This window comes from Rhincodon typus, chromosome 3 (genome assembly GCF_021869965.1).
Source record: "Rhincodon typus isolate 14 chromosome 3, sRhiTyp1.1, whole genome shotgun sequence".
NCBI lineage: Eukaryota > Metazoa > Chordata > Chondrichthyes > Orectolobiformes > Rhincodontidae > Rhincodon > Rhincodon typus.
Genome location: NC_063334.1, coordinates 30,756,566 through 30,772,640, shown reverse-complemented (window position 1 = coordinate 30,772,640; position 16,075 = coordinate 30,756,566). Strand labels below are relative to the sequence as shown.

Here is a 16,075-nt window from a genome sequence, read left to right as displayed (position 1 = left end):
CTCTTCAAAAAATTCAGTGAGGTTTATCAGGTATGACTTGCCTGTAATGAATCCATGCTGGTTCTCCCTGATTAACTGAAAATGTTCGAGGTGTTCAGCTACACCATCGTTTATTATAGACTCCAGTACCCTAAAGTACCCTTTCAGGCAGTGTTTTCCAGATCACAATAACTTGTTGTTAGATTGTCCCCAAGCCAGTCAGTGACGTGTAGCACAGTAATACTTTTCATGATAATGGTTTTACTTTACAGAATGCAATATTGTATCTCTTTGCTTCCTATCTACCAACCAACCCACTGTCCCAGCAGGCTGTCTTTTTCAGTGTTCTGGATATTTTTAAACAATCTGCTCAGACATGTTAGGATTCACCTCTGGAAGAGGTGGGGCTTGAACCCAGATCTTCAAGCCCAGAGGTAGGGATGCCGCCACTGTATTTCAAAGGCCACCGACACATGTTCTAGGTATTTAACTAAACAATGTCATTCACTTATGTATCTTAAAAAAACTCATTAATTTTACATTTACACTCGCTATGCAAATAAAAGTCTGTACTCATCTCAATTTTGGTTTTACTAGCAATTAAAAACTGGGTCAACTGCCTGGAAGGGCCCTGTTGCCATAGCATTGTTGCAGTTATCACTCAGAATAAAATGCAGTCACATTTCTCACATGGATAGGGGAGATCCTGCCTAAGTAGCATCTGATGCAGTCAGATGTTAACAAACTTCTCCATAAAGCTGCGTTCACAGAAGCACAGCTGTTTTCAAAGCTCATCCGCAGCTGGCAAAAAGAGGCGAGGAGTGACCTAATGGATGCCTAAGATTATTATCAGTAAAGGCTAAGACAAGATTTGAATGCGGTTTTTAAAAGCATGAAGGATTTCCATTGAATAAATAAAGAGAAACCATTGCTAATTGCTGAGAGATCAATAATCACAGGGCACAGATTTAAGATGACGGGCTAAAGAACCAGAAGCGACATGGGCAAAAACTTTATTTCACTATTAGTGCTTAAGATTTAGGCCCAAACATGAGAGCAAAATATCAAGGATGGTGGAGTTCTGAGATAAAAACAGAAAGCGCTGGAAAAACTCAGTGGGTCTGCCAGCATCTGTGGAGATGTTTCAAACTTAATATGACTTTTTGATGAACATTTACAGTGTGCACAGTTTTTATTTCAAACTATACTTTATAAACCCTCAAATGCAGGTTCAGATACAGTTGATACATTCACCCAAGTCATTTCTGCTCTCCCTTTCCATTCCAGTTACTCCCCGTCTGTTTCTCTCTCTTCCTTTAAGATGCTCCTTAAAACCCACCTCTTTGACCAAGCAGCTGTCTTAATGACTCCTTCTGTAGTTCAATTTATTTATCAGCACATTTATAAAGTGCCTTGAGCAGTTTTGCTATGTTAAATGTGCTCTATAATCATAGAATCTGTACAGTGTGGAAGCAGGCCATTTGGCCCATCAAGTCCACACTGACCCACCAAACAGCATCCCACCTAGACCCATCCTCCTACCCTATTAGCCTGCATTTTCCATGGCTAATCCACCTAACCCTGGACTTGGGAGGAAACCAAAGCACCCATGCAGACACAGGGAGAATGAGCAAACTGCACACAGACAATCATCCAAGGCTGGAATTGAACCCTGGCACTGTGAGGCAGCAGTGCTAGCCACTGAGCCACCGTGCCACCCATAAATGCAAGTTGTGCCATTGGGAACGAAGACATATTTTCATCAATATCTTATAAGACTTAATTTAACAGTTTCCAAGCTTACATACATTCTCCGCAAAGGCTCGACTGTTGGATTGAAGGAATGAAACACAGCAGGAGGCTAGTTCGCCCTTCATCCAGTCCAAAATCAGGGGTTACAAAATAAATAAACAGGGTAGGTCTTTTAGGAGAGAAATGAGAATAAATTCCTTCACCCAGAGAGCAATAAATCTGATTCTCTACCACAGAAAGTGGTTGAGGCTAAACCATTAAATATTTTCAAGATGGAGTTAAATATATTTCTTAGAATCAAAGGGTGTCAGGCAAAATAGGGAACAGGGTACTGAGAAGGATGATTGGCCACAATCATATTGAATGATATAGCAGCATTGAAGGGCCTAATGGCTTATTCCTGTTCTTATTTTCTATCTTTATAAGTTTCCATGCCTTTCATTTAGATTAATCTGTATCGGAACACATATATACCTGCCCTGGTCCCATAGCCTATTACATCCTTGTACAACAAAGATCTATTAATCCCAGTTCCAATGTTTTCAGCCTTTTTTGGGTATGCTTCCAGACTTAACTTTCCTTTTTAATCACAGCTTCCTGGCATCATCGAGAAACAGCCTGTCTCTAAATTTAAGGATACGCTCCTGTATGTTCCGACTGGAAGTCATAGTTTCTATTTCTTTATCAACCCCTTTGGTTATCTTAAACATGCCAATTAAATTGTTCCCATATCTAACATATTAAAGGAGTAGAAGGTCACAGCATACCCTCAAATTGATCTAGTTTAGCCCTAATACCATTCTGTGCTACTCTGACCAATGCCTTCCTGGCAGCATCCAGAATTCACTACAATGCTTCAGATGGGGTTTGACCAGAGTTCTGTACAGAGAAATGTAGCACAACTTCCACCCTTTTTGTATTGCAGCCCTTGAGTTTAAGGAACTTGTTAATAGCTATTGGCATGGCATTGTTCACGCAGAGAATGCCCCTGGAGCTCAACAATGACCTTTCGTCCTCACCAAGTGGGCCCCACCAAAATACAATTGTGAATAGCTCCCCTGCAGGAATGAAAACAACTGTATGACATTTCTTTAAAAGCTACACGCCACATAAATTTGTGCTAAATGTCAATTGATGAATAGAGGCCACCATCATTTCAGAATCGGTACATTCCCATTCATCACTTGAGAAGAAAAAGCATTCAGTCTTTGCTCCCTTTTAAAAGCAGCAGAGTGGCATTCGTAGTGATAATATGCAATCATGTGACTTTTACGCACTGATGCTCGACTGCTTAGGTCTGTATAAAGAGTCCTGTTATCGTGCTTTATAATAATTGCAATTGAAACCCAGAAATTCAATCTCAGCATTTACACAGGTGATAATCTTATGATCAGGCTATGTGACTTCAATCATTGTGTTTTATCTGGCATTGGTGTGTTTTTCATGCTCATGTATTCTTTTTATTCTTCACAGGGTTTCTCCAATCCTGATGGAGGTAAGTACGTATTTTATACAGGGTTTAAGATAGACTGGTTAGCAAGGCTGTTTGCTTGTCTGTGGCATAGATGAAGACTGCAGTTGCATGCGTCACCTTCACTGAATGAACACTCCTGTACATCATCGCTCTTAAAGAGAAAGGGCCTGCATCAAAAAAAGCTGTTGATTAATTACATTAGCATTCCTAAAATTTAAAAAAAATGCTAAAGGACTTCTCTTAAGTGCACTCAAAATTAACTTAATTGCAATGTTTCTCAGAGGGCAAAGCCAGTGCTGGTCAATACTGGATCTTTGTTTTGAAATGCACAAGACAAGTCAGACCAGTTTGTATCATTCACCAGTTTTATTGTATTTTTTTTTGGGTTTGAAGTTATGATATAATCAGAAATGTGTCAATCTTTGAACTTCTCTAAATGGGGATGCTCAGTTATTGAGTATATTTGAGGCTGAGATTGGGTACTACGGGAATTGGGTTCAATGGGGATAATGTGGCAAAGTTAGAGTAACATAGAAGATCAGTCTTTGAGTGGTGGAACAGGTTCAAGGGGCTGAATGGCAACTCCTGCTCCCATTTTGTGCGTTTTTATAGTGCAACATATTGGTAGCAGGAGGTTCAATCAGCCTTCGCTCTGGGGTTGCATTTTACAGGTGAGGAGCTGGGAGGAGGGGTGGCAGTTTGCTGTTTGTCTCCAGAGAGAAAGTCAGCCAGACGCCAACATGATCAAAGGAAATCTGCCTCCCAGCTAGAACATGCTCTAGGAAGTCTAAATTGGTTATCATGGTGAGGAAGCACCACACTCAGTAGCTGCCAGCTATTGGTTCCAGCGGTGACGTAGTTCAGCATTGGGCATTGTGGAGAACCGAGGAGATCCTCACAACGCTAGACACCAGGTCATAGGGCAGGAAGGGCTGCTTGAGGCCAGAAGGGAGTAGAGGAGAGTGAGGTTTTATAGAGCAGGCAACATGGCAGCAAAGGAGTGGGGGTTTGACTTGTTGGCATGTTGCCCTTGATGCATGTGTGACACCCTGAATGCAGGTCATTGAGAAAAAGGCCCGCACTGCCCATTGCCACCCATATCAACTGTAATTTGGCACGAGCAACATTTTATTCAGGTCAGTCAGCTTCCCTACAAGCCTAATTGACCTTTTCTTACTTACACATGTATGGTGAGGAAGCTGCCGACTTCACTGCCCATCCACTTCACATATTATCGGGGTTAGCTCTGAATGTGGAGGATGGTGGTGGGCTAGACAGTGATAACACACCCAGTAAGGGGAGGTGATGGCCGAACAGTAATATCGATCCAGAAACTCAACTAATCTTCTGAGGAGATAGTAGGAACTGCAGATGCTGGAGAGTCTGAGATAACAAGGTGTAGAGCTGGATGAACACAGCAGGCCAAGCAGCATCAGAGGAGCAGGAAAGCTGACATTTCAGACCCAGACCCTCTAGGCCTGAAACGTCAGCTTTCCTGCTCCTCGGATGCTGCTTGGCCTGTTGTGTCCATCCAGCTCTACATCTCGTATCTCTAATCTTCTGAGGACCTGGGTTTGAATCCTGCCATGGCAGATGGTGGAATTTGAATTCAATAAAAATTATTTGGAATTAAGAATCTACTGTTGACCATGAAAGCATTGTCGATTGGCAGAAAAACCGATCTTGCTCACTAATATCCTTCACGGGAGAAAATTTGCCATCCACACCTGTTCTGGCTTGCATGTGACTCCAAACCCATAGCGAGTGGTTGACGCTCAACTGCCCTCTGAAATGGCCAAGCAAGCCACTCAGTTGTATCAGTCATAGAGCTATACAGCATGGAAACAGACCCTTTGGTCCAACTCGTCCATGCTAACCAGATATCCTAGTCCCATTTGCCAGCATTTGGCCCATATCCCTCTAAACCCTTCCTATTCATATACCCATCCAGATGCCTTTTAAATGTTGTAATTGTACCAGCCTTTACCACTTCCTCTGGCAGCTCATTCCATACAAACAGCACCCTCTGCATGAAAGTGTTGCCCCTTAGGTCCCTTTTAAATCTTTCCCCTCTCACCTTAAACCTGTGGCATCTAGTTTTGGACTCCCCGACGCTCGGGAAAAGACCTTGACTATTCACCCAATCCATGCCCCTCATGGTTTAATAAACCACTATAAGGTCACTGCTCAGCCTCCAACACTCCAGGAAAAATAGCCCCAGCTTTTTCATCCACTTGTGGCTCAGACCCTCCAACCATGGCAACAGCCTTGTAAAGCTTTTCTGAACTCTTTCAAGTTTCGCAACACCCTTCTTATAATCAGGGAGACCAGAATTGCACACAATACTCTAAAAGTGGCTTAACCAATGTCCTGTACAGCCGCAACACAACCTCCCATCTCCTATACTCAGTGCACTGACCAATAAAGGCAAGCATACCAAACGCATTCTTCACTATCCTATCTTCTTGCGACTCCACTTTCAAGGAACCATGAACCTGCAGTCCAACGTGTCTTTGTTCAGTAACACTTCCCCAGGACCTTACCATTAAGTGTGTAAGTCCTGCCCTGATATGCCTGTCCAAAACGCAGCATTCTTCATTTATCTAAATTAAACTCCACCTGCCCCTCCTCGATCCATTAGCCCATCTGATCAAGGTCCTGTTGTACTCTGAGTTAACCTTCTTTGCTGTCCACTACACCTCCAAGTTTGGTGTCATCTGCAAACTTATTAGCCATATCTCCTATATTCATATCCAAATCATTTATATAAATGACAAAAAGCACTGGGCCCAGCACCAATCCTTCTGGCACACTGCTGGTCACAGGCCTCCAGTCTGAAAAGCAACCCTCCACCACCACCCTCTGTCTTCTACCTTTGTGTCAGTTCTATATCCAAATGGCTAGTTCTCCCTGGCTTCCATGTGACCTAAGCTTGCTCACCAGTCTACCATGAGAAACCTTGTCTAATGCCTTACTAAGTCCATATAAATCACGTCCACCACTCTGCTTTCATCAATCCTCTTCATTACTTCTTCAAAAAACTCAATCAAGTTAGTGAGACATGATTTCCCACGCACAAAGCCATGTTGACAATCCCTAACCAGTCCTTGCCTTTCCAAATACTTGGAAATCCTGTCCGTCAGGATTCCCTCCAAAAACTTGCCCACCACTGATGTAGGCTCACCGGCTTTCCCTTACCACCTTTCTTAAATGGTAGCACCACGTTAGCCAACTTCCAGTCTTCCGGACCTCACCTGTGGCTATCGATGATAAAAATATCTCAGCAAGGAGCTCTGCAAGCACTTCCCTAGCTTCCCACAAAGTTTTAGGCTACACCTGATAAGTTTCCAGAGATTTATGTATTTTAAGACATCCAGTGCCACCTCCTCCTCTGTAATATGGACATTTTTCAAGATGTCGCTGTTTATTTCCCCAAGTTCCCTAGCTTCCATATCCTTCTCCTCAGTAAACATAGGAATATCCTCCCTAAGTACATCCGAAATTTATCAGTCATCAAAAACGCCACTCCCCTCCTCTCTTGCCCCTCTTTCTATCCTTCTAATTGCATCTACACCCTGACATATTAAGTGGCCAGTCCTGTTCATCCTTGAGCCATATCTCTGTAATGACTATGATATCCCAGTCCCATATTCCCAAACATGCCCTGATTTTGTTGCCTTACCTGTTAGGCCTCTTGCATTGAAATAAATGCAATTTAGTTTATCAGTCCTACCTCGTTCTCTGCTTTGTTCCTGTCTCCCTTGACTGTTTGACTCACTGCTTTTCCCAACTGCACCAGTGTCATACTGATCTCTTTTCTCACTGTCTCCCTGGGTTAACCCCCAACCCCCTTCCAACTTAGCTTAATTCCTCCCAAGCAGCTCTAACAAATTTCTATGCCAGTATATTAGTCCCCTTCCAATTCAGGTGCAACCTGTCCTTCTTATACAAGTCACTTCTACCCCAGAAGAGATTCCAATGATCCAAAAATGTAGATCCTTCTCCCCTGCACCAAGTCCTCAGCCACACCATTCATCTGCTCTAGCCTTCTATTCCTACTCTCACTAGCTTGTGGCACCAGGAGTAATACAGACATTACTGCTCTCGAGGACCTATTTTTTAAATTCCTGCCTGATTTCCTATATACTCTCCTCAGAACCTTGTCCTTTTTTCTTCCTATGTTGTTAGTTCCAATGTGTACAATGACCTCCTGCTGGTCCCTCTCCCCTTTGAGAATATTCTGCACCCTCTCTGAAATATCCTTGATCCTGGCACCATTTCTAATGCCTCACTGTTGGCTGCAGAAACGTCTACTTGTGCCTCTGATGAGAGAGTTCCCTATCACAATCGATCGCTTGGAACCTGATGTACTTCTTGTTGCATTAGAGTCAGTCTCAATACCAGAGACCTGGCTGTCTGTGCTACACTCCCCTGAGAGTCCATCACCCTCTGCATTTTCCAAAACAGCATACTTGGTTGAGATGGGGATAGCCACAGGAGACTCCTGCACTAGCTGCCTACCCCTCCCACCTTTCCTGGAGGTAACCCATCTACCTAACTGTGTCAGAGATAGTAGGAACTGCAGATGCTGACAGGTCAAGGGGGCGGGACCTGTCCATCCTCCCTGGACTGACCTATCCCCTCCCTAACTCCCCACCTACACTCACCTTTACTGGCTCCATCCCCGCCTCTTTGACCTGTCTGTCTCCTCTCCACCTATCTTCTCCTCTATCCATCTTCTTTCTGCCTCCCCCTCTCTCCCTATTTATTTCAGAACCCCTTCCCCTCCCCCATTTCTGAAGGAGGGTCCAGGCCCGAAACGTCAGCCTTCCTGCTCCTCTGATGCTGCTTGGCCTGCTGTGTTCATCCAGCTCTACACCTTGTTACCTAACTGTGGTTTTTCTCCCTTCCTGCAACTGTCATCCATAACACCTCATAGCTCCTGTAAATTCTTCATTGCCTCTAATTTCTACTCCAACCAATCCATGCAATCCAATAGAATTTGCCACCAAACACACTTCCTGCAGACATAATCATCAGGAATATTGAAATTCTGCCTAATTTCCCACATTGGAAACATAGGCAACAGCAGACATAGCCCTCTTGACCCTGCAAAGTCCTTCTTACTAATATTTGGAGGCCAGTGCTAAAATTGGGAGACATGCCTCGAAGACTACCGAAGCAACAGCCTGATATAGTTGTATTCATGGAATCATACCTTTCAAACAATATCCCAGACACCACCGTCACCATCCCTGGGTATGTCCTGTCCCACCAGCAAGACTCACCCAGCAGAGGTGGCAGAACAGTGGTGTTTGGTCAGAACGGAGTTGCCCTGGTAATCCTCAACATTGTCTGTAGACCCTATTAAATCTCATGGTTTCAGGTTAAGCGTGAGCAAGGAAACTCCCTGCTGATTACCACGTACAGGCCTCCCTCGGCTGATGAAGCATGACGTTAAAAAGCACTTGGAGAAAGCACTGATGGAGGCAAGAGCACAAAATATACTCTGGGTGGGGGACTTCAATGTCCACCATTAAGAGCAGCTTGGCAACAGCAGTAGTGATTGAGCTTGTCAAATCCTAAAGGCCATAACTCCTAGGCTGGATCTGCAACAGATAGTGAGAAAACCAACAAGAAGGCAAAATGTATTTGGCCTCATTCTTAGCAGTCTGCTGGCTACAGATGCATCTGTCCGTGACAGTATTGATAAAGGTGGCCACCGCACAGTCCTTGTGGAGACAAAGTCTCACATTCGCATTGAGAATAACCTATTATGTGGCACCAACACCATGCTAAATGGGACAGCCTTTGAACAGATCTAGCAATGTAAGACTGTGGGCCATCAACAGCAGCAGAATTGTACCCAACACAATCTCAGCCATTACCATCAAGCCAGGGATCAACACTTGTTCAATGGAGAGTGCAGGAGGGCATGCAAGGAGCAGCACCAGGCATAGCTGAAAATGAGGGGTCAACATGATGAAGCTACCAAACAGGATTACTTGCATTACCAAACACCATAAGCAGCAAGCCATAGACCAACAGATACACCCACAACCAACAGATCAGATTTAAGCTGTGCCGAGGCTGAACCATCTTCAGCTGCTTTATCAATGACCTTCCCTCCATCATAAGGTCAGAAGTGGGGATGTTCGCCGATGATTACACAATGTTCAGCACCATTCACGATTTCTCAGATACTGAAGCAGTCCATGTTCAAAATACAACAAGATCTGGACAATATCCAAGTTTGGGCTAACAAGTGGCAAATAACACTCACAACATTCAATGGTGTTACCATCACTGAATCCCTCACTATCAATATCCTGGTAGTTACCATTGACCAGAAACTCAACTGGACCCGCCACATAAATACAGTGGCTACAAGAGCAGGTCAAAAGCCAGGAATACTGCGGCAAGTAATTCACCTCCTGACTCCTCAAAGCCTGTCCACCATTTACAAGGCACCAGTCGGAGTGTGATGGAATATTCCCCACTCACCTGGATGGCTGCACTTCCAACAACACTCAGGAGGCTTGACACCATCCAGGACGAAGCAACCTCCTTGATTGGCACTACATCAACAGATATCTATTCTTTCCACCACTGACACTCAGTACCAGCAGAGCATACTATCCACAAGACGCACTGCAGAAATTCACCAACGATCCTTAAACAGCACCTTTCAAACCCACAAACACTTCCACCTAGAAGGACAGGGGCAGCAGATACATGGGAACACCACGACCTTCAAGTTCCTCTCCAAGGCACTCACCATCCTTGCTTGGAAATATATCGCTGTTCCTTCACTGTTGCCGGGTCAAAATCCTGGCATTTCCTCCCTTATGGCCAACCAACAGCAGGTGAACTGCAAGAGTTCCAGAAGGCAGCTCACTACTATCTTCTCCAGGGCAGCTAGGGATGAACAATAAATACTGGCCAGCCAGTAATGCCCATGTTCCACAAGTGAATAAAAAAAAGTGGGTACACCCAGTCCTGGATTTCTGTCCCTACTTCCCTCTGTATTGGCTTCTTTTCTGCAAAAACCTCAAACTCTCCTAATTGGTCTTGTCAACATCCTGCATTCCTTCTCTTGTAAAGTATATTTGAATATTGCAGCTTTCAAACAATGTTTCCCAAACAGTTGTTTCAGTGCTGGTGCGGAAATAGCCCTCTACCATAAGCTGAGCACAAACAGCTCCTTAATGTAAATGTGAAAATAAGAGCCACCAAAGATCACCCATGCTTTCCTGCTCACCCCGCTGACCACCAACATCCCCTCCCTGCCGCCCCCCCCCCCCGCCCAACACACACAGAATCCCACAGGCTTGACTCTCTGGGCCAACTCCCATCTTCCATTCTCCATGAACATCGATTCATCCAAAAGTCAATTGCTTGTATCCTAACTTGCACCAAATCCCACTTGCCTCTTATTCATTCATAGGATGTGGGTGTCGCTGGCTGGGCCAGCATTTCCTGCCATTCACTAATTGACCATAGGACAGTTATGAGTCAACCACATTACTGTGTGTCTTTAGTCACATGTTGATCAGATCAAGTAAGGATAGCAGATTTCCTTCTCTAAAGGACAATAGTAGACATCATCCATGTGCCCACTGACCGACACTGGATTCTGGCCCAGAAATGACTTGGTTTCAAAATTCTTCTTCTTGTTTCCAAATCCCTGCAGTGCTTTGTGCCTCTCTGTCTTTTTAAACTCATCTAGCCTCTGAGATCTATGCACTCTGCAAATTCTAGTCTCTTGCACGTAGCCATCAATGGTGTAGGGAAAGAAATGGATTGTGATTTCAGCTGCCAAGGCCCTAAGTGGGGTGGCATGTTGGCTTCAGTGGTTAGCACTGCTGCCTCACAGTGCCAGGAACCTGGGTTCAATTCCACCCTCAGGTGGAGTTTGCACATTCTCCCCGTGTCTGTGTGGGTTTCCTCCCACAGTCCAAAGATGTGCAAGCTGGGTATATTGGCCATGCTAAATTGCCCATAGTGTTCAGGATGTGTAGCTTAGGTGGGTTAAATAGGGGATGGGTCTGGGTGGGATGCTCCAAGGGTTGGTGTGGACTTGTTGGGCCAAAGGACCTGTTTCCACACTGTAGGGATTCTATGAAACAATGGAATTCACTGTCAGATCTTTTCAACTCATCCTTCTTATTTTTCATTATTCCCTTAATGAGTTCCTTAAAAACTCTTTCTTTGACCAGCCATGTCTCCTAATATCTCTTAATTTGGCTCAGTGTCAATTTTGTTTGATAATCCTGTGAAATGACGGCCACATGTTGATGGGATCTTGCTATGCATAAATATGATGTTGCATTTCTGAAGAATTTTCACCTTCCAACATCTCACAATAATGCTGGCCGTGCCAGCAATGTCTCTACTTTTTTTTAAAAAAAGGGCATGTTTCAGCAGAACAAGTAAATTTGTAATAAAGACAGACATTATAAAATACAGATCTTTGGAGCACAGTAGGTTAAGCATGTGGGAGCTATCAGGGATGCATGAATCTCATTTTTTAATTGCCTATTTTTATACTCAATTGCTATCTTAGTGCGTAAAAGGTCAAAAGAGATAATTTTATTCAAAAAGCCTGCTTAAAGGGTTCAAGCAACTTAATGACCACAATTACATCTATTACAATCTATTGTGTTGATGTAATGTGTTGCCATTTAATGGAGAAGGGTCCTTCAAATGTAGCACCCCCTAATCCTCAATATATGGGTGCTACAGCTTGTTTTGGTTTTCTAAAAGATTTACAAGCAAAGAGGCTGTCCAATTAATTTGGAAACAGTTAACTGATTTGTGTAGCGGTGCGGAAAACATAAATAATGTATTCAAACTTTAGATAATAAAGTGGCCACACGGTGACTGTTTAGGGTTAAATATTAGGTTTATATCCAACTTCTTGTTAATTTGTATGTATCTTGGGATGAAATACTACTTGCTCTTGGCTACTGTTTTAGAGTTGATCCACCTTTGTGAAAGCACTTTTCAGCCTTTGCAAATAAGTAGACTCACAGTGCCCAAATAACACAAAGCAGCAACTAATAGGGCTAAGATAACAAGGTGTAGAGCTGGATGAACACAGCAGGCCAAGCAGCATGAGAGGAGCAGGGAAGCTGACATTTCGGGCCTAGACCCTTCTTCAGAAAACCTTCAGGTTCCTACTATCTCTGAAACTAATAGGGCTGTCACCTGTGGCTTAGTGAGTAGCGGTGTGTTGTCTTGGCACCAGGAGGTGAAGGTTGAGTGGTAAATGTATGCTGTGCTACTTCCAGTGTGCAAGTCTTACACTGTTGCAGGTATATAAATGAAAATATTTCTTTCTTGCAGCTATAATAGAGCCCAAAACTGTGAAATACACTCCCCTCAATCTCCCATGAAGTTCCATTCATTGGCCACCCATAATCCATGTGTTCAGGCACATGCGCCCACTTCCATGCGGGTGCTCCTTGTGTTACCAATAAATTCAGTCCGAGCTCCCCAAAGAATGTCTTCACGTAATATTTAGGTAGCTCCCACTTTCCTGTTCCTTCAACAGCAGTTGCAAACTCAACACAAGGACAAAAGTTAGCCAAGAACAGTGCAGCGTCCCTATCGGAGCAGTAATCAAAAACCCTGGCCCCAGTGCTGCTCTTGGCCCAACTACAGTTCCTGGCCACAAAGCTAAGCAAAGTGACCCTTCCCAGCATCTAAACACAAAGGGCTCCCTCCAGCTCTGGAAATTAGGTCTTGAAGTGCCCATGTCCCGGGCCCTGGTCCCTATTATGTGTTGATGTCAACCAGGAACAATACATGCTATTTCTGTGATGAATTATATTCTGTAACTTTACATTCCTCCAATTCTGATCTCTTGAATAGCCTTGATTCCCTTTGGCACACAATTGGCTACTGTGCTTTTAGTTGCTGAGGCCCCAAGTTTAGAATTTTCCCTCTAAATTTCGCTGCCTTTCTACTCCTTTAATATGCTTGGAAAAACCTGGCTCCCGGATTAAGCTTTTGTCACCTCATGTGACTTGGTGTTAAATTTTGTCCAGTAATGATCCTGCAAAATGTCCCCAGGGTAATTTACTCAGTTAAGTTGTTGTTGTCGACCACATTTGCTGTTAAGGCTTGCACATATTGAGTAGGAATGTGAGCCAGATTGGACATGGTTGTTGGTATCATCAGACCTTATCTCCATAGTCATTAGCACCTTGTCATTAGGAGCATTAGTGATGGGATCATGTCACTGTATTAAGAAGAGGACCATATATACATTGCTGCATTGTTTTGTCAGAGTACAGCAGCAGGAAGTACAGCATTCTGTGTCTCTGAAAGTAATTCCGTAGTTTTGGAATGATGTCAGATCCAATTGTTTTCTGGCACAATCGTGGCTGAATGACATTGATGACAAATGGTTTGTGTAAAGTTGATATGCTATGAAGCTGTCAGATGACAAAAATGATTGGGATTGCAAAAATATAGAAGAAATAAGGGGAACTATTATGAAACAAGAGGAGTTATGAAATGGAGTTGTAAGTCACACCGTTTCCCCTGGTGGCGTGCGACTTTGCACTTTGAGACTATGGTGCCTTCTCTCTGACCAAATGTTGCTGTAATCAATGAAGTGTGTTGTGGGTGTGTTGTGGAGCCCTATTCAAAATCGCGAAACCTTGATTGAATTAAATTTTCAGCGGCTTGAAGGCAAGCCTCAACATTTCCTGCCTCAGCTACTCTGTTTAATGCCAATCATGAGATTGCGAGCCTGCTCATTGTTCCCTCTGATCCAGCTGTTCAGTGCAAAAAAAAGCCTGATGCTGGTGCTGCTTTTTATTGTTCTGGTTTAATACAGCATTCCTGGGAACTCTGCTGTATCAGCAGCGAGTCTTATAGTGCCACCCGTCATTTTGTTTCCCCACATCCCACCCCCACCATCACCAACAGATGCAGTGAATTACGTTTTTTTCTTGGAATACTCGACCTTCCGACTCTCTACTCACAAAGGATGGAGTCGATGAAAGGGCAGAGCACAGAGAAGGTGCAGGGTAAGTGACAGAGGAATGTCAATGTAAAGGAAATGGTACAAATTTAAAGGAGGTGTTGAAGCAGACAGACTTGGGGTTCTATGTACAGAAATCATTGAAGCTGGCAGGGCAAGTTGAGAAGGATGTTAAGGGCTGAGACACATGATCTGTGAATTTATTAATCGAAGAATCCGGTACAAAAGCAAAGAGGTTATGTTAATCATTTATGAAACATAACCTTGGCCTCCGTTATAATATGATATCAAATTCTGAGCCTCAAACTTAAAGGAGAATTCTCAAGCCTTGAGGATGCTACTTACTCGAATAGCACCGGACAATGAGGGACTTCAGTGACTTGCAGGGACTGGAGAAACTGAGGGTGTTATTCTTACCGCAGTGAAGGTGAAGGGAAGATTTACTGAAGGTGTTCAACATTTTGAAGGGTTTTGAAAGAAGGGGAAATTATTTCCAGAAGCAGGAGAATCAGGAACTAGAGGGCATAGCTTTAAGGTAATGGGCAGAAGAACCAGAAGCAAGATGATGAGTGGTTGTTTTTACACACCGAGTTATTATAAATCCATGAGACATAGGAGCAGAAGTAGGTTATTCAGCCTGTCAAGTCTGATCGGCCATTCAGCTCATCTGATAATCCTCAAATCCACTTTCTTGCCTTTTCCCCATAACACTAGCTCTTACTGATCACAAATCTGTCTGCTTCAGCCTCGAATATACCTTAATGACCCAGCCTCCACACACCTTTGCTATGAAGCATTCCATAAATTCATTATCCTTGCGAGAAGAAATTCCTCTTCATTTCTGTCCTAAATGGGCTTCTGCTTAACTCTGAGATTATGCCCTCTGGTCCTACACTTTCCCACAAGGGGAAACAATCTTTTTGCATCTATCCTCTCAAGCTCCTTAAGAATCTTGTACGTTTCAATGAAGTTGCCACTTGTTTTTGTAAAATCCAACAAGTACAGGCCTAACCTACTCAACTTCCTCTCGTAAGAAAATCCCTCCCTCTAGGATCAGCTCAGTAAACCTTTGGCAACCAATAGCAATATCTTTCCTTAGATAATGGGATGAAGACTATTCACAATATATAGGTGCAGTCTAACTAGTATTTTATTTAATCATAGCAAGAATTCACTATTTTTAAACTTCATTTTCTTTGAAATAGAGGCTAATAGACCATTTGCCATCCTTATTACCTTCTGAACGTCAATACTAGCTATTTGTGACTTATGCACAAGGAGCCCCAAATCCTTCTGTGCTGCAGCTTTCCACAATCTTTCTCCATTCAAATAATCTTCAGCTTGTCTATTCCTCCTGCCAAAGTGCATAACAGTAGACCCTCTAGGCTTCAAACAGCACCTGCAGCCTGGGAGAGGGTAAAGTTGCTGACAAACCATATTGACAATTCCTGGGCACTAGGAAACAGTTGGGCACAAGAGACCATGAGACCCTGTGCATTTCACTACATTACCAGGATGTCTACATATGTTCTGTGCTCTCTCAAGAAACCGCGATTTTGGCCCTTAACCTGGACTTTGACCTGTTCCTGAAACATTTTAATTCAGAACAGTGCACCATCTGAAAGGGTTGAAGCAGATACAATAATGACTTTAAAAGGAGAATTAGATGAACACTTGAAGGGGAGAAAATTTGCAGAACTGTGGGGAAAGTGTGAGACTAATTGGATAACTTGTTCAAAGAGCTATCGCGGACAAATGAGCTGAATTGCCTCCTGCTGTGCTGTAAGATCCTGTAATAAAACAACAGAGAAAATAGGAAATAACAAAGTGTAGAGCTGGATGAACACAGCAGGCCAAGCAGCATCATAGGAGCA

General features: G+C 43.5%; 1 protein-coding gene across 2 annotated transcripts in view; it reads left to right on the top strand.

The window, feature by feature from the left end:
- palm2akap2 (palm2 and akap2 fusion) overlaps positions 1 to 16,075 on the top strand; it is a 157,449-nt gene that overhangs the window by 109,544 nt on the left and 31,830 nt on the right. For both annotated transcript variants that reach the window (XM_048592658.1, XM_020533326.2), the window contains exon 5: positions 3,205 to 3,226. In XM_048592658.1, the coding sequence (XP_048448615.1) occupies positions 3,205 to 3,226 (22 nt within the window). The remainder of the gene's footprint in view (positions 1 to 3,204; positions 3,227 to 16,075) is intronic.